Below are 26,163 nucleotides of genomic sequence, written 5' to 3'. Positions count from 1 at the left end.
AATTAAAAGTAAAAACACATTTTTATTCTTTATTCAGTGCTGTGTTTTATGAAACACTGCTACAGTGAGTGTGTTCACTCCCCACACCCGTGACTAATATAAGCCCTGCGCTGCTGATGATGATTGGCTGTCCTTTATCATGTCTTTAAGTCTGCCCATCATAATCGTGTGTAATAGGCTGTGGAGCGGCGGAGTAATCCCGCGGGGGGTGAGGAGGCGGGGGGTGGGGGTGAAGGGGGGCGGTGACCGGCGCTATTTAAAGGGGAAGGCCTGTAAACATGGCACGCGCTTTGGCCAGACGGGAATCCGCGGACTGGGAGATGGACAGGTCCGGAGAACAGGGCAAAACTTTCGTCCACACGAAGAAAAGGGGCTATGACATCACCCGCAACCCCCACCTGAACAAGGTAACCCCCCCGGGGGTGGCTGGCTGTGTGCGCGCGCGGGCTGAGGGTCGCAGGGTGGGTTTAGGGCTGTATGTACAGAGGCAGGCTGTACAGAGGCTCAGTTACACCGGTTATAATTAGGCTTTAAAGGGGCAGCTCGTGCGTGTGCGCGCGCGTGTGTGTATGTGCGCGTGCTGGCAAAAGACAACAAACCCACAAACTAACACCCCCCCCTTTTCTAACACACACACACACTCACACTCACACGCACAGTCTCTGGTTTGTATTCCTGGTTTTGTGAGCTGTTTTCAGTAGTTAAAGTCCACAGTACTGTAAGCAGGACACACGTGCTGCTGTGGGGGTCAGGGGAAAAGGTCAGTCTGCACTCAAAACACTCTGATAACTGAAGTTCAAGTTCATTGTCCATCACAAGAACTTAAAAAACTGACTGTTGTCATGGCAACGGGACTTATCAGACTTTAGCCCTATCCGGGCGGCATTAGTGTCTCAGGGGGATGTCTGTGAAAAATATTTTACACTTCAGTGACAAAAAAAAAAAAATTGAGTTTTTACGCTTTCTTGGTCATATGACATCATGTTCAGTAGCTCCTCCATTTTCATTTACATGGATCTCTGTGGAGACTTGCGCCTGTAGTGTAATTATGGTGCGTAGCTGTGGACAAATAATTATTTTATTAAACCTGAGGTGACGAAACTCAGACGTGTGGATCCAGACAGGACTGAAAACACGTACATGGTCGTTCCGGACGGGAATAAAATCACAGAGGACCCCCCAGAACCCCCTGAGAACTGTCTGTCTGTCCTTGCAAAGAGATAATCAATTTAGTACAGTACCAGACCAAATGCATGGAAACACCTTCTTCTTCAATGTTTTTATTTTTTTTTTTTTATTATTTATTTTTATTAAATAAATACTAAAGTCATACAGACCATAAAGGAACAGATGAGGAGTAATAGAAAAATATATAGAAAAACGTTAAAGTTGTTAAACAAACCAAAATACTGGTAACTCTGATGAAGAACCTATCCTGTGCAACCTGTTAAACTATTGCACTTCCTTTCCTGGGGCAGTTCTGATGACAGTCAGTTTCATCATAGCGTATTTGCTGGTCTTTGCGACTGCACTGTTCTCACCTTCAAAGTTCTTGAATTTTTTTCTGAATAACTGAACTTAATTTCTTAACCCTTTCAGACCTGAATTAGAAAATAAGAAAAAAAATAAGAGCGATGTTTTCTGTCTATAATGCACAAAAGGAAGACTCTAGTATTATAATACAAACCAATCAAATAACATTTTATTGTTCTTATCTCACAAACCATTCATAAACATGATTTAAAAAGTTCCATAAAAGTTACATAAACCACTGCTGTTGCATTAGGCAGGGCTACGCTATTGTTTCATTGGCTTCATGATCTAATCTGATGGACAACATGGTCTTAATTACTGTTTTGTGCAATATAAGAAAATACATTATGTCCATTGCAGAGTCTGAAAGGGTTAGGGTAAGTATTTTATGTCCTAATAAGGATTAAAACATTACTCAAATAGGGATATTCACTGTATTCGAAACACAACTGATGTTCTCGAACACATTAAGAAGACAAAAAAAAATCAAGTAATTAACTCTATCACTTCAGCACAGCTGTTAACTGAAAGCCATTCCTGGTGACTCTACCCCATAAATCTGACTGAGAAAAAAAGGTGCCTACTTTGAAGAATCTAACATATAAAACATATATTTTGGTTTGTCTAAGTTCTTCTTTAAGTGGCTTAATTTAACTCTTTCTTCATTTGACCTCAGTTTACTGTCTGTCTGCACAGTATGACCTGACTGAGGCACTGATCTTGACTTTATGGACTTTGTTTACAGTAATTTATGATGCACTTAAGCTATTGACTGTTATCTGTTAAGCTTTATTGCCTTTATTAGGTGTCTAACAGATACTGTATATCACAGTTCAAACCTTTCTGAAGTATTTAAGGCTTAGCACAGTATGCTATGTATGATTACATGTAGGCTAGGCTACGTAGCTCACAGGCTAATTTGAGATAATTGCCCCAGGCTATAGTCAACATGGCTAAACAACAAGTCTATAGTGTCCTATACCCTCAGGTTCCCCTCATGATGTGCCAGTAATTTAATCCTTAGCATAGTCAGCATATTGTGAATGCCTTAAGCAGCATTATTTTCATGTCTGGTCTACATGAACGAGCACATAACTCTCTTAATGCTATGCTAACAACGTTTGCTAATATGGCAGTGCTAATCATATTAGAATGATTAGGCCTGCCAGTGCAGGTGTTAGTGCCGTGTGATCAGTTTTCACTGGGATTTGTGGCTGTTCTGTTTCCCAGCTGGATGGGACTTTAAAGTATGTGTGGTCTTTGTAGCAGTGCTGGTGTTCAAGAGTGTGTGACTGAGCGCCTCTTGAGCTCGTTTGCTGTGATATGAAACTGCCTTTGTCCTGATTCTGTCTGTCCTGACCAGCTAAAGAGGCTGTTGTTAGAAGTGAAACTTTGTGCAAAAGTTTCTGTGTATTGATGTTTGTATGTACTGTATTTTTCGCACTATAAGGCGCAGGTCTGGCGGTGGTGGTGGTGGTGGGGGGGAATAGCTAACTAAATTAAGTAAAGTTAAGCTAAGTAAACAAAATTGGGATTAAAAAGTCTTTATTTTAAAGTCAAACAAGCACTGGATGTTAATCTACACAGATTTTTCTAAGATTTGAAAACTGTTTATTTGGGTGAGTAAAGCACTTTTATTTATTTACAGTAAGCTTAGATCCCCACTAAGGCTGGAGCATAAGCATTAGCGGTCAACCACTAGCGGGTAATGCTGATGCTGCTCCAGCAGTGCTAGCCGGGGTTAGGAACAGGCTACAGGGTAAATAAAAATACTCACCTCTGAATGGTGATAGAGCTAGCGTGGTTAGCGGGTAATACTCATGCTGCTCCAGCAGTGCTAGCCGGGGTCAGGAGCAGGCTACAGAACGGGAAAATAGCGATTAGCGGCTAATGCTATTGCTACTCCAGCCCTGGTGCTGGAGAACTAAACTGAAACTCCTGTATCACACATTTACACACATACATTTGCCCACAGATGTTGCAGCTGGACCTGTAGATCCTGCAAACCTGTAGGACACAACATTCACACAGCAGATCTTTTCCGTCATATGTGGCACAGATGGGTTGTTTGTGTGGCTGTGTAAACAGCAAAAACGCTTTGAATCTGATATTTTAAATTCTGATCTGGGTTAGTTCAATATGTTTTATTGAGATCCGGTACATGTCCAATCAAATATGAGCTTATTCATAGCTCTTGAAATTTTGGTGAAAGTGAAACTTAATGTGAAGCATTGCTCTTTTTACAAAGTGAGCACCGTTCAGATAGATGTCACATGTTGGGCCAAATTTAACCCTTGTGTGGTGTTCGGGTCTGTGGGACCCGTTTTCATTTTTCATCAAATGATACAAAAAAAATATTTTTTCTAACTCAAACTCATTGGCACTGGCTCATTTTTTGTGAAAAACATATATCAAAACACATTTTCGATAAACACACGCTGGACACGCCCCCCCCCCCCCACCCCCCCCCCCCCTCCCACACACACACATTTATATTACATACAGTATGTTTGGCCAAGGGCTAATAAACATTGCTTCATTTGTAAATTTGAAACTAAACAAATGTTCTACTCATATCTTGAGTTTAATTCATTTTCTTTTACATTTTATTAAAAAACTAATTAAAAAAGACCAGCACTTTAAAAAAAAAAATGTAACATAAGAAAGGTAAAGGGCAAATATTAACCATGTAAGCTGTTTATATTGCTTGCAATTTAGGTGAAGCAAGCATGTGTAAAGCATTTTAATGTAAAATTGCTTAATTGTGCTGAATTAAATACAGGTAACAAAGTAAACGAGTAACAAAAATAATGAACACCACACAAGGGTTAAAAAGATTGTTTTAACAGCCTAAACTAAATCTAGCTTTGGTAAAAAAAAATTTTAGTGTTAGTGTAACTCATATCGGTACTAGGGGTGATATAGCAAATACCAAGGACATAACTAACCTTTTTTTATGGGGGCTAAAGCACCTCTAAAAGTGAAAGCATGTTATAAAATGTATTAGTTTGACTTTTTAAACAATCAGTTAGAGTTTGTCACTGATTAGCTGAAATGTTCAAGTCTAAGAATGTAGATCATATGTTATATGGATACGAACTCCTCTCTATTTCATTTACAGACGTTTTGTTTTTCATACTGTTCATATCGAATAATATTGGCCATATTGTCCATCCTGTGTGCAGGAAAGGAGGGGCACAAGGACCAGGATTGAGAAACACTGACCTGAATGATTGGTGTTTCTGATAAAATGGCCAATGTTACACATTCCCCTTTGTGCGCTGATAAAGGGTGATAGACTGGCCTGATCTAGCATCATCTCTGCTGGCAGAGTGCCACCAGAGCAAAAACTGCTGCTGACAACTTCGAACTCTGCCTGTCATTAAGGTTAATGACTCTGCTCTACTGCAGGTGTGTGTATGTATGTAGGCGTGTGTGTGCGCGCGCACGTGTGTGTGTGCTTTTAGTAGAGGGTCATTTGGAGAATGAGTTCACATTTTTATCCAGGTGTGCTGTAGCAGGACGTGATGAATGATGCCTTTATGCAGTATATGAATGCATAGTGTCTGTCCAGGCATAGCGATAACTTCTGGTATGTGTGTGTGTGTGTGTGTGTGTGTGTGTGTGTGTGTGTGTGTGTGTGTGTGTGTGAGTTTAAGTTCATGCTTTGCTCACTTTGAAAATATGTGAAAGTCTTTAGAGACTGGACACTGTGATGTGATTATATTACCACTGTTTAGGCATATGCAGTTAATGTTTTCAATAAAATTAAATGGAAAAAAAAAAAATAGTCCATCTTTCTGAAAAATCCAGCTTAAGAGCAGATTTTGCTGGTAGCTGGTTTAGCTTCACCTTTGATGCTTAAGATGCTGGAAAAGCTGCTCATTCAGACTGTCAGGGTTTCACGCAGTGCTTTATGGCCAAGGCTTGACAACAAATGCCCCCTGCTTTAACAACATACCACCAATTTGACAATACTGACTATGCTGGTTGACCAGCTCTGTCATGCAGGTCAATCAGCAAGTATTTGGCTGGTCATGCTTGTTGACCAGTGTGGTAGTGTTAGTCATGCTGGCCAACCGAGCTTGGGAATGCTGGTCATGATGGTTAACCAGCATGATCACATTGGTTTTCTAGCTTGAACATGCCAATTATGCTTGTCGACCAGCAGGTTTTCATCATTTGCCCACCTGTTTAATACACAAAAGCATAAAGCTTTTTTTTTTTATTTAAACTTGAAAATTGAATTTACCTCCATCTGGATGTAGTTTACATGATTTAATTACTTTTTTCTAAAAAAAAAAAAAAATTACATTTTTGTTGGTGAAATTTTACAAAAATGTGTTTGTATGCCAATTCAAGTAAAAATTCCCAACTACAACTACATAACTTACTGTCAGCCCTGACGCTGTCAGTCTGCCTATTCAGGACAATTGTTTTCCGAAAGACTCAATTTCCCAGCATTGTCAGCCCATGGACTACAATGACTCGGCTGAACACATGACACTGCAGCGTTCTGCCTCGCCCACCTTATGATTTCAGATTGCTCACACCTGTGTTCACCTGTATAAATAGTCCTTTGTTCCCTCTGACACTTAAGAAGGTTTTCGGTTGTAACACTCGTAATTTTAAAAATGTTTTATGAATGTTTAAGGTTACAACGTTTTTTTCCTTAAGAACGTTTTGGGAAACGCACACCAGAATCATCCTTTAAGAACATTATTATCTAAATTATGGTAGTGGAATTATCCTAAAATAATATCTAAAAATGCTGAAATATTCTTGTTTTATACGTTAACATTCTAACAATTCTTAACAATTTCTGATGTTCTGACAAAATAATATTTATCCTTTTTTTTTAAATCCCCTATTAGTAAATTAGTTTGATGCATCACAATATTAAAATATAGTATTTACTATTATTTTTAATATGATTAATATAACAAGTGATTTCAAGCTGTTGGTCAGTACTGTGGGTCGGATCAATTCAAAACAAACAACATGCTGTTTTGACACTGACACCCTTTTCACAGAAGGTCACGCTTGAGGCGGCTCTCTTTCAGCTGAAGGCCGTGGTCAGGTAAACGCTGACGTGAATGGGCCGCTGTGTGGCGGGGAGCTGTAAAGGGAGGCTCTCAGATGCTCTCTGATTAGTGTTGGTTAAATATTTAGGATAGGACTATGTCTAAGTGGAAAAGCCCACTTGGCGCTGCACGGCAAAATAAACTCAGAGTCCAGGCTTGATTTGTGCTGATTGCCGTCTGGAGGGATGAAAGAGCTAACGTATGTCTTCTACTGTTCCAACTGTGCATTCCTGAGGACTGTGAACTTCACGCAGCCTTGTGAACACTTAGACCTGATCAGATCTCTTTTTGCATTTTGGAAATATAAGCCTACTTTAAAAAAAAAATCTGGAGATGAATGCCTGAGCTTTTTGAGATTGAGTAGTTTTTATATTATTGAGATTAGTCCAAGCCCCCAAAGGTGAGGTCCAGCTTAATCCCACAGGGGTCAAGCATCAAGCAAAAGTGCTTGATAAGATTGTAAGCTAATGTTAATTTAGTAAAACTGTGATTGTGACTGTGACTGGAGGATTTCCTGAAGGAGATTTAGCCTGAAGTTGACCTCTGAAATGTTTAACATAGCAGCAAAGTTATAGAAAGTCACATCTTTCAACAAAACCAATGGTACAATGCCTGTAAAGAAGGTTGGTGTCAACAGAAACGGCAGTAAGGTAAATGTGCATAGGAACGGCTCTGAAAAAGCTGGTGTTCATTGTAAAAGCCACGAAGAATGCTGGTGTCAACAGAAACCACTGTGAAGTTGGCTGGTGTCATCAAAAATGGCTATAAAGAAGGCTGTTGTCTAGTGGAATGGTTGTGAAGATGGCTGGGGTCAGCAGGATCTGCTGTAAAAAAGGGTGGCATCCATTGGAATGACTGCAAAGAAGGCTGTTGTCCATAGGATTGGCCATGGAAAAGACTGATGTACATAAGAATGGCTGTTAAGAAGGCGGGTGTCCATTGGAACAGCTGTATAGAAGGCTGGTGTCTACTGTAACAGGCAAGAAGAATATTGGGATCCACTGGTGGTATATATTGGAACAGTTGTAAAGAAGGTTGGTGTCTATTAAAATGGCTTCAAAGAAGGCTGGTGTTCATTGGAACAGTTATGTAGAAGGCGATTGTTAATTGGATCAGTTGTAAAGAAGGCTGGTATCATCATAAATAGCTATAAAGAATGGAATGACCTGGAGGAAGGCCATTGTCCCCAAGTTACCACAGTAACAGCCTAAAAGAAGGTTGGTGTCCACAGGAATGGCCTTAAGGATGGCTGGTGTCCACTGAAAGAGGCAAAAATAATACTGTTGTCCATTGATATGCTTGTTAAAAAGGCTGTAGTCCATTTGAACAGTTGTGAAGAAGGCTGGTCTCTACTGAAACCGATATGAAGAAGGCTGGCCTACCTAGGAATGGCCTGGAGGAAGACTGGTGTCTATAAAAAAGGTTTGAGAGAAGGGTGGTGCATACAGGAACCGCATGAAGAACCCTGGTGTTAACAGGAATAGTGTGGAAGAAGCCTGGTGTCCATTGGAACAGCTATAAAGAAGGCTGGTGTCCATTGAAACAATTGTGAAGAAGACTAAAACTAACACAAAGATGGCTTGCCTCCATAGGAATGGCCTGGAAGAAGGGTGGTGCCTACAGAAACCGAGTGACGAATCCTGTTGCCCACATGAACTGCATGGAAGATGGATAGTGCCAATAGGAATGGCAGTGAGGAAGGCTGGTGTCCATTGGAATGGCATCTACAGGAACAGCCTGGAGAAAGACTGGTGTCAACGGAAGGAAAGAAGGCTGGTGTCCATTGGTACACCAATGCCTATAGTTTTCTTGACGCTACTATAATTGCCATATAATAACCAGCGTGGATTCTATTATAATAAAATAATTTGTAAAGACATTTAATAATCAGCCCCTGCATTATATCTCAGACAATCTAAATTATAGTCTTAGGGAATCATTAAATGAAGATGTAAGTAAGTAATTAAGTGAAAGAAAATCGATTTCCTGCCGTAGACTCAAATATTTAATCACAACAAATGATTTGATCTCAATTATTATCTGAAGTCTAGTGTTTGAGAGAGATTATGACAGTCTTTGCTGCACAGCTGCTCTAGCTGCTGCTCCTTGCTCTACTGTAGCTCCTCAAGATGCTAGCAGCAAGAACTTCGCCTCCCTCATGGTTTTATGATGTGGCTTTGTGTTCCCCTGCGTCTCTGAGACTAATGAGCTAAACGTGGCCTTATTGCCTTGTTTTTCAGACAGTCTGAAGGTCTGGATTAATTAAAAGAAAGCGACTGCACTCGCGGCTGCTTCTCTGCTAAGAAAATCAGTCAGCTTTGTGGGGATTAATAGAGTTTGCAGACACTGCGTATTTTTTTAAATAAAGGAAATTAAATAAAGACTGTTAATTTTTTTCACTATTTTTGTGCTTAAATTAAAAGTGATAGTTTGTCGTTATTTAGAAAAATATATCTTCAGTAATAGTAACAACTAGTAAAAGAGAGAAATACTTTTGAATTCATGGTTGATCTTATTTTCAACAATTCCAACAAATTCCTGTTCATCTTCAGTTTTTTTTTTTTTTTTTTCAAATGAATATAAAAATAATAAATTAGACGAAAAAAAGTTCTCTCTTTTGAAAGAATTAGTTTTTTTACTTGACGTGCTGAAAAATCTACTGTGAAGTTTTAATAAAGGGCTGAATGAAGAAATTAAGCAGAAAGGTTGTCTCGCTGTGGTTTTCCAGCATCACCGCCTTTTTCATCAGGTTATCTCCTTCAGATTATGGCTGGAAATGGGGAAATGACTACACACTGTTTTTTTTTTTAAATAACCCGAAAAGGAAAATTAAACAGGTAGGTGGAGTTCTCCAAGGGTGTATAGTTGGCCCAATGTGTTTTTTCTGCATTACCACCTTTCCATCAAGTTTTTACAAGCTATTACTTATTTTTAACAGATTTCATCTTATGGCAAGGGAAAATTACTACACAACATTGTATATGAAAAAACATTATTAATAAACAGACAGAATAAATTGATTAGTAAAGTTCTCTCATGGCAGCTAAATTTAGCCTTTTCACTTGCCTCTTTTCTTGCTGAATCATCTTCTGTAAAGTCTCAGTGAAAGCCCAAATGAGAAAATTAAGCAGATAGGAAGTTGGAGTTCTCCAAGGGTGTATAGTTGGCCCATTGTTGTTTTTGTCATCACCACCTTTCTGTCAAGTTTTTTTTTTACCAGTTATCAAGTGGTTTAGAGTCTTCAAATTGCAGCTTATAGCATGGGGAAATGACATTGTACACAACATTTGTTTTCAAATAAATATATTATTTTTTAAATATAATATTGAATGAACAATCTGAATACATTGATTGGACGTTCTCTCGTGGCGGCTAGGTTTAGTTTTTTCATGTGCTGTAAATGTGCTGAAACATCTACTGTGGCTTATCTACTGTGACGAGGAAATTAAGCAGGAAGGAAGGTGGAGTTCTCCAAGGGTGTATAGTTGGCCCACTGTGGTTTTCCAGCATTGCCGCCTTTCCGTCAAAGTTCTAGCAGTTATCAAGTGTTTTTCAGTCTTCAGCTTTCAGCCGGTGGCAGGAGGAGGAAGGGCTACACAACGTAGTAATTGATGCTGTGGGACCGGAGTGATGAAAGCTACGAGATCTCACGTCCACAAGCTGGAGTTGACTCTCCCCGCACTCCTTCCCGACCAGAAGCCCACGCCCTCTGTACCTGCGGCTCAGGCAGGATGTTCTAACTGTGCGTGCAGTGTGCTCTGCCCGTCCTCGATAGGAGAGAGGAGGAGAGAAAGACGTCTCTGTGGAGAAGCTGAGAGGAAGAGGGAGCTGCCCTCCGGCTTTCCACAGGCCTCCTCTGTGCTCCTGTATTATCTAACTTAATGACCTGCCTGTGCGAATTAAAGCCGAGCGCAGGAGAAAAAAAAAACGAAAACACAGTCGCACAAAACACTCTCAGCGGCCCGGGCGAGATCCGGTTTCGCTCACACAGGCGTGTAACATATCGTGTTTTTGCAGAGCGGTGGCAGCTAACAGATGCTCTTTCAGCTTGTGGTGAAAACAAGAGCTAAGAGCCATGCTCAATTGCAAATGTGGCACCTCGGCGCTCAGAGCTGCTGACCACACTGCTCCCTTGTGGGAGGTTTACGCACCAGCTGGTGTTAAATACACTGATCAAGCGTAACATTTACGACCTTTATGTAATTTACGGCCTTGTTTTTACACCCATTACCCATTTTATACTGTAGTTCTATAGTTACAGATTGTAGTCCTAGTAAGTCCTAGTTGTTGCATTCTCAGTCCAGCAGTTACACTAAAGTGTTTAAAAACTCCAGCAGTACTGCTGTTTTTATCCACTCATACCTGCATAACACATATTACTAACACATCATCACCATGTCAGTTTCATTGCAGTGCCAAGTGCCCCGTCTTCAAAGCTGGACTCCATATCCCATAATGCCTCTGACACCCACATGACTCCTGATCATGACCACTCATGACACCTACTCTTAGTCACCTGATTATTGATTGTTTTTTACCTGTTTCCCTGCCTATATATATATATATATATATATATATATATATATATATATATATATATATATATATATATATATATATATATATTTCTGAATCAGTTTTTATACTTATAGGTATATGTTTCAGTAAAATGAACAAATTAAACTGCAGATAACATACCTCCCAAATTCGAAAAATTAAAATATTTTCATTTAGAGCATAACAAAATAACAAAAAAAGATGCAGAGCTTTCAGACCTCAAATAATGCGAAATAAACAAGTTCATATTCATAAACAAGTTTTAAGAGTTCAGAAATCAATATTTGTTGGAATAACCCTGGTTTTTAATCACAGTTTTCATGCATCTTGGCATGTTCTCCTCCACCAGTCTTACACACTGCTTTTGGATAACTCTATGCCTGCACTCTTGGTGCAAAAATTCAAGCAGTTCCGCTTGGTTTGATGGCTTGTGATTATCCATCTTTTTCTTAATTATATTCCACAGGTTTTCAATTTGGTAAAATCAAAGAAACTCATCATTTTTAAGTGGTCTCATTTTTTTTCAAGAGCTTTAAAACTACAAAATGCTCCTATAAACAAGGACAGTCATAATGTTATGCTTGATTGGTGTAAATGCTAATAATGCATACATCCCCTGATCTAAAGTACCAGAAGAAATTTAATTTTACAAAGTTCAAACGCTAAAGTCATGGTTGTAGCAGCTGCAAGGTCTCTGCCTTTTTGGGCAAATCTCAATGTTTGCTGGTACCCAACGTCCTACTATCCTCAAGGACCTGATGTACTCTGTTTGTATCCTTGTTTATCTAGGTCAGGGTTGTCCGGTCTTATCGGCAAAGGGCCGGTGTAGCTACATGTTTTTAATCCAGCCAAGCAGAAGCACAGCTCATCAGTGGATTCACAATTGCAGCCATACTGTTGTAGACGATTGGGACATCCATGATACCTCTGATCTAGGTTATAGTTCAATCTGTGAACTCGCACTAGAGTCATTCAGTCGTGCACCCATGCCACAGGTCATCACCTGGATTGGAAATGCCTGTGTGCCAATCGGCTGAACTGATCAGCTTAGTGGACAGAGTGGACAAATCAAAGGCTGGTTGCCAATCAGGCATCTCCTGCATGCTTATCTCCAGTTTTGGCAGCTCCCGCTCAGTTTGTTTGTCCCCAGTGGTCTGAGGTGTGTTTGGAAGAGACTGGGAATATGACCTCATCATGAAGTTGTTGGAACGACTTGGCTGCTGCTCAGGAAATGCATAAATATATGCGTACAGTTTGATTTGTTGGATTGTGTTGGAAGGAAAGGCAAATCCAAATCTTGTTTAATGACTTGTATTTGTTGAACTAGGTTATAGTTCTGCTATAGTCTGCTGTTTACGCAATAAGTTCCTACCAAAGATTTCAGGTGATGAGACTAGGTAGAAGGTCAGCACCTGTGGACAAATAATAATCAGAGGAGGAGATGATGATGCCCAACATGGAAAAGGGCTTTTGAAGAAATCTGGGGTCCAAAGCAATAGTCGTGAAAAAAGACCAAGAAGAAATTCCATCTTAGCATCTGTTAAATATATACATATAAATATATTTCTTTGATTTTACCATATTGAAAACCCCTGGAATATAATCAAGAGGAAGATTTATGATCACAAGACATCAAACCAAGCTCAACTGCTTGTATTTTTGCACCAGGAGTGGCATAAAGTTATCCAAAAGCTGTGTGTAAGACTGGTGGAGGAGAACATGCCAAGATGCATGAAAACTGTGATTAAAAACCAGGGTTATTCCATCAAATATTGGTTTCTGAACTTTTAAAACGTTTTGAATATCAACTTGTTTCCTTTTTTATGTTAGTTCAACTATTTCCATTTTCTACAAATAAATGCTCTAAATTACAATAATTTTATTTGGAATTTGGGAGTAATGTTGTCTGTAGTTTATCGAATAAAACACAACAATGTTCATTTTACTCAAACACATACCTATATATAGTTAAATCAGAAATCGTATCTGATTCAGAAACTGAAGTGGCCTCTTAATATTTTCCAGATATGTATATGTAAATAGTCAAACAAAAAAAACATAGTTATTTGAACAAATTTACTTATGATGTTCTCTAATGACAGCAAGAATTAGCTTTTTTTATTTGATTTGCTGAAACATCTTGGGCCGTTTTTTAAGCAATTTATAGGCCAGCTATCAATGGCGAAACACGCAGCTTGATTTAGGGTGTGTCAGTGTGCCATTGCTATCATAACGACGGGAAAAGGCATGTACTCATTTTCTCAATTAATCATATGTGTGTTTTGGACTTTAATGTAAAATGAACCCATCTGCGTGTCACTTGCCTCTTCTTTTAATATCTAGGTGTGCTCTGACTTTGGCAGATTGCTAGTTTAACGGTGCAGCACTTCTGGGCTCCTTGCGCTTCTCAGCAGAGGAAATTGACCTGCACGTTCACACGGATCAGTGTTATTTTATTTTGTATTCTATTTATTTTTGATGTAAACGTTGTGTTTGTGCACTGCTGAGTGTCCATGTGTGTGTGTGTGTGTGTAATAAGCGAGTGTTCATGTGTGTGTGTGTAATAAGCGGGGGTGTACGTGCGTGGAGCACACGTGGTGCATTGCCAAGATAGCAATGAGCATCTGACTTTTGACTGTTGTCTAGGTTCTAATCAGTCATTGGTGCACCTGTGTTTGCTGTTGCCAAGATAGCAATACACCAGAATTTCTTTCTGAATACACCTCATTTTGAGACCTCTACACCCGTTCATTAAGATTTAAGGGCACCTACTGTAAAGGCTCCATGAGTGGTAAGGAGTGTGGAGTTCTCCAAGGGTGTATAGATGGCCCACTGTGGTTTTCCAGAGAGAGGTGGTTGCTTGTATAGGGACTCGCAGTACTCAACATTTTTGAAAAGGCTGGTTGTTCATAGAAACACCTTAAAAGCAAAGGCTGGGGTCTACAGGAATGGTTGTGAAGAGGACTGGTGTTCATAGGAATGCCTGTAAAGAAGCTGGTGTCTATATGACCAGCTGTAAAGGAGGTTTGTGACAATAGGTATGGCTGTAAAGAAAGCTGGTATCCACTTGTATGTGTGTGTGGGTGTGTGACCATTCTAAGGCCCAATCCCATTTCACTTCCTCCCCCTACCATTCCTTAATTTCTCCGTGATAAGGAGAATTTAGCTTTGATTAGCTTTTATTGCATTGTATTCTTCATAACAAGCATAAAAAGATTGCTAGTAGTTTGTCTCAGTAGCTAGCTAGCTAACTTTCCCGTTCCACCTTAAATAGTGCGGCAGGGCTGAAGTATTTAAGGTGGAATGAGAAAGTTAGCCAGCTAGCTACTGAGACAAACTACTAGCGATCTTTTTTGCTTGTTATGAAGAATACAAACAACTAGTAATCTTTTTTTATGTTTGTTATGAAGAATTTGGCCATAAAACATTGAAACTATAATTAGTCTATAGTGCTAATTTTAACAAGGAAAATACTTACATTTGTGGGTTTCTTAGGTCGCTTGTAGGGCTAACAAGCCCTATTCCCTCCCTCTACCCCTCCAGCCTAACAAGAATCGGGACAGGTAGGGCCAAGGGGTGAAATGGGATTGGGCCTAAGTCATGGGACAGTGCTGAATAGGCAGCGATGGGCCAAAAAAAAAAAGAAAAACTGGCCATATGTATCTACTGCTGACCCAGAGTGTGTATATGTGTGGATATCTGCTTAGAGTTGGAACAATATCTGCTCTGTCCTGTGTGTGTGTGTGTGTGTGTGTGTCAGTATGTGTTTGGGGGGAGGGATGGTTGGCTCACGTGCCGTTGCCTCTTGCGTCTCTCTAGGTGGGCCACACGTGTATGTGTGATAGGCCAGGTGTGCCCCCAGCTATGACCACCCACTACAGCCAAAATTTTACACTCACTGATGTGGTCAGAGGAGAGGGAGGAAACACACACACACTCTTCCAGAAATGCAATATATGTTTTTTTTTAATCATACTTACATTTTTCAGATTACAAATACATTTTAATATCGGACAAATAGAACCTGAGTAAATATAAAAATAAATTTAAATGATCATTTCATTTAATATTAAAGGAATAAATCTATCCAAACCAATCAAACCCTGTGTGAAAAAAGGGTTTGGCACTCTTGGCAGCAACAACTGAAATGAAGTTTTACCAATAACTGCCAATGAGTCTTTCATATCTCTGTGGAGGTCTTCTGGTCCACTCTTCTTTACAGAATTGTTTTAATTCAGCCACATTGTACGGTTTTTGATCATGAACGTCCTGTTTAAGTTTATTCCACAACATCTCAATCAGTCATTCAGAGGTAGACTTGCTGGTGTGTTATGGATCATTGTCCTGCTGCAGAACCCAAGTACGCCTGAGCTTAAGGCCACTAACTGATGGCTGGAGATTCTCCTTCAGGATTTTCACTGGTAGAAAGCAGAATTCATGTTTCCATCAATAAGAGCAAGTTTTCAATGTCCTGAAGCAGCAAATCAGCCCCAGAGCATCACACTACCACCATAATGGTATCCAAAGCATTATTTTTTAAATCAAATGAGTGCTGGATGTTAATCTACACAGATTTCTCTCCTGAAAACTGTTAATTTGGTGAGTAATGTGCTTCCGTTTATCTACAGTAAGCTTAGAACCTTGAGTGTTCCGGTATCCCGATATTAGCGATTATCTAGTGGTTTGTCACACATACCTTGTTTTACACGGTAATCACGAAGGCAACAGTCCAATATACTCAGCTCTGAACTGCGAAAGAGCTAACTAGCACTTAGCACAGTTAGCGGCTAATGCTAATGCTGCTCCAGCAGGGCTAGCCGGGGTAAGCAGCAAGCCACAGTCCTATATACTTGCCTCTGAACGGCAAAAGAGCTAACTAGCACTTAGCACAGTTAGCAGGTAATGCTAATACTGCTCCAGCAGTTCTAGCCAGGGCTACAGGCCAATAACACTCACCTCTGAACGGCAAAAGAGCTAGCGCTTAGCGTGGTTAGCAGCTAATGCTAATACAGCTCCAGTCTCGGGTCTCGGTGCTGGAGAACACTAAACTGAAACTCTGTACTTCAGCATACATAAGGTGCACTGATGATTTTTTGGGGAAAATGAAAGGATTTTAAGTGTTCCTTATATTGCAAAAAATATGGTACATTATTCAAGTTTAGATCCTGACGGTCTTAAACGTGACACTAAAAATATGCTTTTTATATTCCTAGAAGATTCATTTGTATACATTATAAAACATCATCAAACTCAGAGTCCTGCAGAGCTGTGCTTCTTCGCTCCAGAATACTAGATGTTTGCAGACTATATGCATCCAGACATCAGTGAATCGTACGCCTCACTTAAATGATTAAATCAGTGGCAGCCAACCAGAACTTAGCTTGGGTCGAGCCAGGTCCCCAGCGCTTTCTCACTCTACCCACAGTTCCCCCTGGTCCAGCTCAAAGCCCACCCACATGGAGGGCAGGCGTGTGTAAAAGCCTGCAGTCTCTGTGGAAGCTAAGGTGCATAAAGAGAAAAAGAGAGATGGACTTGTGCCCCGGCTGAGCAAATACCTTTCCTAGCCGAGCGAGCACAGGCCGCGACTCTGATCCGCCGGAGGTAATCCCTCACTCTCTGAAACAGAGACACAACGCCTCTCTGAGACCGTTTTCAGAGCACAGCTGACCCCCCCGCCGCCCCCTGGGTGGATATAACCAGATTACATTCACCTGATTTCTGAAGCAGTGTGTCGGGTTTGATAAACTGATCGCATATCTCTTTTTCTCTCAGAAAAACAAGTCACAGTTTAGATTCATACTTAATTCAAATCAAGCTGTTGAGTTCTAACTGTCAGACTACAAACACTGCATACTCTACAGATTCATACTGGATTAAAGTCACTCAGCATGCTGTAAAATCTACACATATGTTTTATATTTTTTAGATACTTCTAAGTAGCAGATTTAGCTTTGAGGACAGATCTAAATACTCTTTCTATATATATATATATTTTTTTTTTATTAAATAGAAAATTTACAGGAAAACAAACATAAACACAAAACAAGATAAATAAACAGACAGGTCTTGGCAATCAAAATGAAGAATAAACATCATCTGTCGCAGCTCAAGGACTGTTCTATTCAAACGTTTACCGTTATCCAAGTTCACAAAAAAATGCCCGGATGTGTTCTTGCTCCTCCCTCATTATTGAGGATGCAGGGAAGTTGACTTGTGTGGACTTCTTACAGCCCAATAACCCACAATGCACCTCGCACCAGTATCGGCTTAGTGGAGAAAGTACATACCTGTAAGTTATGTACATTTATAATTTATAAAATGGTACTGCTGTATGATAAAATAAAGTTAGAAGTTATTTTTAGGCGAGAATGTGGTGGTTTAGACTTCAGATATGTGGTTTATTTATTAAAAAAGCAACTATGTGAAAATGTGCTCCTACGTTTTCGGAACAACAAGAGGGTGACGTCATCAAGTACGCAGCTGTTTCAGTTATAGAATAAAAGTCCAGCGTCCCCTCGCCCTCGAACCGAATTTACCAAGTCTGTACTGGCCAAGTACTGGAGTCCAAACTTGTGTACTCCATATTGAGAAGCGGCCAAAGAAAAAAAGGCAACCAAAAACTGGAACACAGAAACTAAGGGGCTATAAATACACTGGGAAACAGGAAACACGTGGGACAGGTAACGAGGGGGCAGAGTAAAAATAAATTGACAAAATGACAGGTGGAATCTAAAGACTAAGGCGGAGACAAGATGAAACAAAAAACCTGGAGGAGACACAGAGACAGTCATACATGTGAAGTCAGCCACCGCCTCTTTTTGAACTGCTGCTGATGCAGCATTGCCGAGTAGCATTACAGCCCCTCTGATGAAAAGCGCAGGGACTTGGTTCTGAAAGATCAGCTCACAGACGTGCTCAGACGTGCACAGACAGCTCGTGCTGATCGACATCACCCTTTAGAGTGATGTGAGGAGAAGAGAGCGCCATCTACCCACTGTTGTAAAAAGAAAATGAAAGATGGGTTACCCCCATCCACCATCCGGGGTACAACTCCCCTGCGTGTTCGTTTTGATGGAGAGAGTCGCAGACAGGTGGAGTGGAGTTGAAAGCAAACCAAGCATTTTATTACAAAATACTGAATTCAGGAGAACCAATACATACAAGACAGTTAGCAGCCATCAAATAGTAAATGATCTGACTCCATGTTTATACCCCAAATGACGTGAAACCTGCTGATGAGGCGTTGCTAAAATCATCTCATGTTAGCATGCATAATTTCACGTGTTAGTAATCCGTTTCACGTGTCTGATCAGACCATTGCTTGGCCCTGAGTGTATTCTCCCAGAATTGGACATTGTGGCATTATCTGTGTGCGTGTGCGTCACTCCCCGCTTTGAGACAGCTGCAGGTTTAGGGAGGCACCCACACACAGAGAAATAAAGAAAACTTTGAATGAGAAGGTGTGTTCAAACTTTTGACTGCATGGTTCTGCATGTAATCAAGGCTCCACTGTGTGGTAAACAAGTAGCTAAGTAATGATTTTTTTTTCGAAACATTATACTTTTTGCATCTGTTTATTTTGACCATACACTCTTGCGTACACTCTGTGTTTATGAATATATTTGTTTTGCATCATAATTACATATGCATCATAGAGCATGTTGGACATACTCCCAGAACTTCAGGACACAAGAGCTGCGGATGATTCCTTTTTTTAGGAAGCGGAGAAAACCTTGTTTTTTCTTTTTATACATGAAGCTAAAATCCTCTGTGGTTTTATAAAATGTCAGCAGTTCTGTGCCGAGTATAGGATGTGATGTTTGATGTGTTTTTTGATGAGTTTTGAGATGGTAACTGCAGATTTTCACTGGCATTTTAGAGAATCTGTGTTTTGTTAGCGGCCCTCCTATAGAGTCCTGAGGGACACCGCTGGGTTTAGCTATGGGATGCAGATTGCAGCCGTCTGCGCTCAGTTTGTGTGTGTTGACTCTTCCAGTTTATAGACTGTCGATCAGATGGGCGCCATTTCCACGACCGGCTCTTTAACTCAAAACTCGCTAACGTGAGTAAGGTTAAAGCTATGCTGTTTAGCCACGTGCCGCTGTGTTTCCTAAACATTTACAGCCTTGGGCGGCTGCCAGCGAATGCTCTGGGGCTCCTGAGGGACCCGACACCATTAGAAGGCATTAGAAGAGCCGCCTTGGCAGCCGGACTCGACATATTTTCGCGCGGTTCACGTCTCTCACTTTTTCTCTCTAGAGTCAACACAAGCTCGCCTTCCAAGGCTGTTCTACCAGCAAGTGCATTCGTATACTTCTGTGGTTGAACCCCGGCTTGACTGAAGGAGTCTGGAATGTTTGCTGTGGGCACCTTTTCACCTGAAGAAGTGTTAACATTAGCAGTCTTGCCAATCCTCAAGGACTGCCATTGAGACTGCAGTAATTGGATGAAGTCTCCTTGAATTATACGGATTTAATCCTTGAGAAAATAGAGTCAGAAGCAAATCGATTAGCTTCCATTTCTGTTTATGATAAAAAAAACTACCTAAAATGTGTAGTCTGTGATATGGAATAGAAATGTTCTTCTTTTTTTTTTTACACATCAACCTAAACTTGCAGTTAAGAAGGCGTATGAAGTATTGTGAAGAAATAGAAGAATAGAAATATAGATATAGATTTTTTTAAAATATTTGTTGTAACAATGGAAAGCCTGCAAATTGTAAGGATCATTCATTGGTGGATCAGCAGCAGAGCTTAATATATGGTTGTGCCCATAAAAAAAATCAAAATCTTCTCTTCCAAACTGCTTATTCTGCTAATAACTCATTTGGTGTTTGACGATTTTCTTGGGGTGTCATCTTCCTGGGATGCCCACTTCATAGCCTGTCTCTGACATCCACCGTTATGTGGAACTTACGGTTACGTAAAGCTGGAACTAAGTTGCGTAAAGCTAAAAAACTGTACAAAACTGTAATAAAAAAGTGCTGGATGTTAATCTACACAGATTTCTCTCCTGAAAACCATTTTTTTCTCCTTTATTTGGGTGAGAAAAGTGCTTCTTTTTATTTACAGTAAGCTTAGATTCCCAAATTTTTCTCCAGCACTAAGGCTGGAGCATTAGCATTAGCATAAGCAGCTAAATGCTTGCGCTACGCTAAGTAACGCTGAGTGTCCCGGTAAGCCAGGGCGATATTAGCTAGCATTTTGCCTCACATAGCTTGTTTTAACACTGTAAACACGCAGACTACAGTCTGATATACTCCCTTCTGAACGGCTTAAGAGCTAGCTAGCATGGTTGGCGGCTAATGCTGATGCTGCATCAGCAGTGCTAGCTGGGGTTAGCAGCAGTCTACAGACCCTAAAGGAACATGTCAGGACATTTTATCTGCCATTGAACTAAATCTTAAGAATATGTGGGTCATGCAACAAGACTACGACCATAAGCACAAAAGTTGTTCTACGAAAGAATGGTTCAAGAAGCGTGAAGCTGGTATTTTTTTAAGCAATACTTGGTATTATTTTGGAGTTTTTTTTCCAATGAATTTCTAAATTTGTTTCTACCAACATTTAATCTTCTTTTCTATTCCTACCCATTTCGGCTTGATTTAGTTTTTCTTTTCTTTTTTAGCTATTCCCATTATCTCCCACTTTATTTTATTTTTTCTTCCTTTTCTTTTGTGAGTCTCATGTTTATTTATTGTTTATTCCCTATCCTTCCTCAACGAATAAACAATAAAAATACAGGAGTTGGACAATGAAACTGAAACACCTGGTTTCAGACCACAATAATTTATTGTCCAGATGGACAGTTCTGGTGGAAACAGGAGAGTTGAGGTGCACATTGAATTCTGCCGTGATTTGGGCAGCCGTGGTTTTATGTTCTTTGGATACAATCCGGGTTAGCACCCGAACATCCCTTTCAGACAGCTTCCTCTTACAGCGTCCACAGTTAATCCTGTTGGATGTGGTTGGTCCTTCTTGGTAGTATGCTGACATTACTCTGGATACCGTGGCTCTTGATACATCACAAAGACTTGCTGTCTTGGTCATAGATGCACCAACAATTTGTCCTCTTTTGAACTCTGGTATGTCAACCATAATGTTGTGTGCATTGCAATATTTTGAGAAAATCTTACTCTGCTAATTGAACCTTCACACTCTGCTCTTACTGGTGCAATAATGTGCAATTAATGAAGATTGGCCACTAGACTGGTCCAATTTAGCCATCAAACCGCCCACACTCAAATGACAGGTGTTTCAGTTTCATTGTCCAACCCATGTAAAATCTTAAATAGTCCTCTGAAGAAAGAGGGTGGTGGGCCAAAAAAAAAAAAAAAAAAGCTTGAAGTTAATGCTTTGGAATGGGGCCAAGTCAAAGTCCTGAACTTAATCCAATGGCAATGTTTTGGAAAAAGCTGAAGTGAGGAGTTAATGTAGGGGAAATCCACCAACGTCTTAGAGTTGAAGCTGTTCTGTACGAAGAACTGGCCTAAATTTCCTCCAAAGATTCACATACTTTAGCCACTCACAAATATGTATTATTGGATAACTGGTTTCTCTTTAACTCTTATCTTCTCTTTTAGGTCTTGTGTGAAAATCTTAAGAGGTTTTAGGTCATATTTATACAGAAATATAGAGCATTCTAAAGGGTTCACAAACTTTCAAGCCCTGCTGATTTAAATCAGCAGGCAGATCTGGCTTTTTTCGCGTTCCTCTTGGAGTTCCTGATGCTTGCGTGGGTCATGATGAGTTGTACAGAGCATGGTTTGAAAGCCTGTCATCCCTGTTTGCTTTCTCTGTTATGAGATGGTCCCGGCGGACCATGACCCAAAACGATCCTCATTGAGGTCAATGCTCTGCGGTGTCAGTTTCCCAGACTCTGCTGGTCAGGGAGGGTTTACCTGTCAGAGCTGCTTGTGACTGTGACATGCTATAACACGTTAACGCCACATCCAGATGATTGGCAGCAGTTGACCATTTAGACCCATCACACATGAAGGGGTGTAAGCGATTCTCACAGATGTGGTGAGGAGTGCAGGGAGCTTTCCTCCCCCTGAGCTGATCTGGTGGAAAGGTTTGTGAAAAGCTCTGCTGTGCTGTTGCTACAGAGTGGAAGGATGGACGCCTCAGCTGCCCATGATTTAGATAAATGAAGTAGTTTGTCTTTGTATGTGTGTGTGTGTAGGTGTGTATGTGATTGATTTATTCAAGGAAATAAAAGACAGAAAGACACAAGATGCTAGTAATATTAAAGGATCAATATGTCTTAAATGACAACAAGCAAGCTCACATTGTTTGCCAGGTTAGGGACACATTTTTTACACTATAAGGCGCTCCTAAAATCCTTTAATTTTCCCCAAAACCGACAGTGGATCTTATAATTCGCTGCACCTTATGTATCGATTTTAAAAGTCAGTTTTATTATCGGCCTGTAATTTGCTGCTAACCCCTGGCTAGCACTGCTGGAGCAGTATTAGCATTATCCTCTAACCACACTAAGTGCTAGCTTTTTTGCCTTTCAGAGGTGAGTATTATCAGCCTGTAACCTGCTGCTAACCCTGGCTAGCACAGCTGGAGCAGCATTAGCATTAGCCGCCAACTGCACTAAGCACTAGATCTTTCGCTGTTCAGAGATACTGTAGTCTGCTCACTTTTCAACTCCTAGCTAATGTCGCCCGGCTTACCAGAACACTCCTCAATCGGTTCTTCAGTGTAGCGCTGTCGGGCTGCTAATGCTAATGCTGCTGCACCCAGCCTTAGTGAAAATCTGGAAATCTAAGCTTACTGCAAATAAACGAAAGCACTTTACTCACCCAAATAAACAGTTTTCAGGAAGAAATCTCTGTGGATTAACATCTAGCACTCATTGGACTTTAAAAGAAAATGTTTTTTTAAAGAATTACAGTTTTGTTTACTTAGCTTAGCTTTACTTAACTGAATTAGAAGGAAAAGATGGTTCCTTACTAGTGCTGCATAATGCTCCTCATAATCTATATTTATTTGTTTTACATATACTTTCTTAGCCAAACAAAAAAAGGCGCAAAAAGGACAATTGCAAGCATTTAGTTGTATGAACATAAAACAAGAAATTCGCCTATTGTTTTTCTCAGCCTGCTGCAGAACAGTGCACAAGAACCAGGAAACAGGAGGAATGGAACAGTTTGGTAACATTTCTGTAAATATTAGTCATGGTCATGAATTGTAGCCACACCAGAATGTTTGGCGCACCTTTTATAAACATGCAATTTACACATGTTTTAAAAGGGAAAGAAAACAGCACACCAGATGGAGTTTAAAGCATTTAAAAGGATTTGGGTCCGATTTTCTGTCCGAAATTTGGCCAAAATCATTCCTTCTTTTTGCTCGTTACAGCTTTTTAACTAGCAGGAGAAGCAGCTACTGCAGGTTCATTGGGTCAGAAGGTTATGAGGTCATGATGTTTGGCTCGAGTGTTTGTGTTTCTCACAGCCCAGAACACAGTGGTGCTTAAAAGTGTGTGAACCTTGTTGAATTTTCTAGATTTCTACATTTCTAAAAGTAGATAAAGCGAAAGAAATGAATCATAAGAAACATTACTTATATGATGCTCTTAGACAGCCATAACTGCAACTAAAAAAAATCGGTAACTGTAGAATTTTAACCCATTTTTCACACAATACAGTTTCAGATCTTTTATTTTGGTGTTTTTTTCCCCATGAACTGCTGCTTTACCTCATTCAGCAACATTTCTATTAAAATTAAGGTCAGAAATTTGACATTGTACCCATTTCAAAGCATTAAATGTCTCCTTCTGTTAAAATCCACTTTTTCTTGTTCTTTGTGAAATACAATAGGTCTCTCTGAGTTTTATATGCATGCACATGGAAATGTTTCTCAGCCTCCATTGTCTGCAGTAGCTAAGGAAAGAAAATCCTCAGAAATACGAGTTGATCAGAGAGAACCAGTGACTTCATGGCAGTCGAAGCAGGCAGTCTGGGCTCGGCTCACGGCGTCGATAACGTTTCTCAGCTGCGAGGCCACTCGAGTCTGACATTAAGCGAAGTTTAAGGGTTAACGTTAACTAGCACTCAGTGCTATATCTTTATAACTAAGGCTGTATCTCTGAAAACATTTTGTCCTTTGAGTTTTAGAGCTGTAAAATTGACAATAGAGGAAGGCAGGTAGGCGTGCTCTGCAGCAGTGCTGTTAGCCAATCAGAGGCAATATATATTTGCATGTATAAATATTTATGAGCAAAAGCGAAAACCTGTCTTTCTTCAGAGACCACTCATTCAGTGATTTAAAGCAGGGCTAGTTAGAAACACCTGAAACCTTTTTTTCACAAAAAATGTCTCACATGACATTTATTCATACTAGAGACCACAACTAGACGTTTAAAAAAAAAAAAAAAAAAAAAACGATGGAATGAGACCTTACCTGTAACATCATCTTTAACCATTCATTATTGGAGGGATTTATGTTCTTAGGGTCGTTGTCTTGCTGCGTGACCTGTGCTCTCTTTAGATTCAGTTCACAAACAAAAGACGTCCAGATATTTTGTTTCTTTCAGAATATGCTGGCATGATTCACGATTCATTGTTTCAATAGTGATAGCAAGCCGCCCTGGCCCAGATGTGGCAAAACAAGCCCAAACCATGATACTACCCCCACCGTGTTTCACAGATGTGAGAATCACTGTAGTCTTCTGGCTTGTTCATGTGATCTTTAGCAAACTTAAGACAGGTGGCAATGTTCTTTTTGGAGAGCATGGACCCTGATGTGCGTACTGTTGTTTTCCTGCTGTTCCTGACTCATGAATGTTTAAAAAATTACCATTTGTGAGAAAGGCCTTCAGTTGCTTAGAAGTTACCTTGGGATTCTTTGTGAACTTTTGGTTTATTACACACCATGCTCTTCGTCTGATCTTTGTTGGTGGATCTCTCCTGGGGAGGGAAATAATGATCTCAATTTTTTTCCATTTGTATATAATTTGTCTGACTGTGGATTGGAGTCCAAACTCTTTAGATATGGTTTTGGTTTTGTAACCTTTTTTATCAACAACTGTTTTTCTGAGCTCATTAGAAATCTCCTTTGTTCGTGCTTGGTTTCTGTTGTGAAGCTCAGGCTTTAAATCAAACAGGCTCCGCCCATTCACGCCTGTTTGCCATTCCATTAATTGAAATATAGTATTTTTGGCAATCAGAAATGTGTATTTACTGGATCATTATCCACAGTAAATGAATGAAACTAGTATGTTTGTCTAATTTGTTTGATTTGTTTGTTTCTCCTTGTCTACTTTTGTGCCTTGTATAAATATCTAAATATCTAAAGTATGATTTTTTTTTTGTAACTGTAAATCATCACTGTATCTAGCACAGTCTAGATGAATCATCAAAAACTCATTGCTTTCTGCAATTGGCCTTTTATAGGTTGCCAGATCCTGCTTCTGCTGGCTGTAATTTTCACCCATTATAGTTAGAATGTACCTGTGACTACCTGTCATTACCGCTTTTCTTTGTCTGTCCTCTTTTTCTGTAGTTGACAGACTGATTCGCAGGTCATGCTCTGCTCTGTCAGGTGGGGTTTAAGGTGAGGTGTTGTTTATTTTCTCAGCAGACGATTGATGTGCCTGGTTGATGGGCTGTCGCTGAGCTTGTCACTGTCCTACATCAGGGTTGTTAAGACTGAAAGAAACTGAGAAAAGTGTGATTTTACAATTTACAATAGCAAGAACTGCAAAGACAATACAAGGATAAACACTACAAATAATATATTTTATTTGCTCATATTATTTTGACCACCTGTCTACAAATACTGTGTGGTGTGTGTGCTGTTGGTCTCCCCCAGGTTTTACTCTTGGTTAACGGCTATCAAACGGTTTTACTTTCTTCAGAGCCAGTTTTATAAGACTGGCCAACAAAGAACTTGTAGTACATCCACATAAACATCTATAAAAAGGCCAACATTTCCATTTTTATGTGAAGCTGACACAAGTAACAACCCTGATCTTT

General features: G+C 40.0%; 1 protein-coding gene across 1 annotated transcript in view; it reads left to right on the top strand.

The window, feature by feature from the left end:
• Positions 1-252: 252 nt before the first annotated feature.
• me1 (malic enzyme 1, NADP(+)-dependent, cytosolic) overlaps positions 253-26,163 on the top strand; it is a 122,047-nt gene continuing 96,136 nt past the window's right edge. Inside the window, exon 1 of the mRNA XM_022679195.2 lies at positions 253-407. Within this exon, the coding sequence (XP_022534916.2) occupies positions 279-407 (129 nt within the window). The 5' untranslated portion in view covers positions 253-278. The remainder of the gene's footprint in view (positions 408-26,163) is intronic.

The sequence above is a fragment of the Astyanax mexicanus genome, chromosome 4, assembly GCF_023375975.1.
Source record: "Astyanax mexicanus isolate ESR-SI-001 chromosome 4, AstMex3_surface, whole genome shotgun sequence".
Taxonomy (NCBI): domain Eukaryota; kingdom Metazoa; phylum Chordata; class Actinopteri; order Characiformes; family Acestrorhamphidae; genus Astyanax; species Astyanax mexicanus.
Note: the sequence above shows the minus strand (reverse complement) of the source record. Positions and strands in the feature narration are given on the sequence as shown.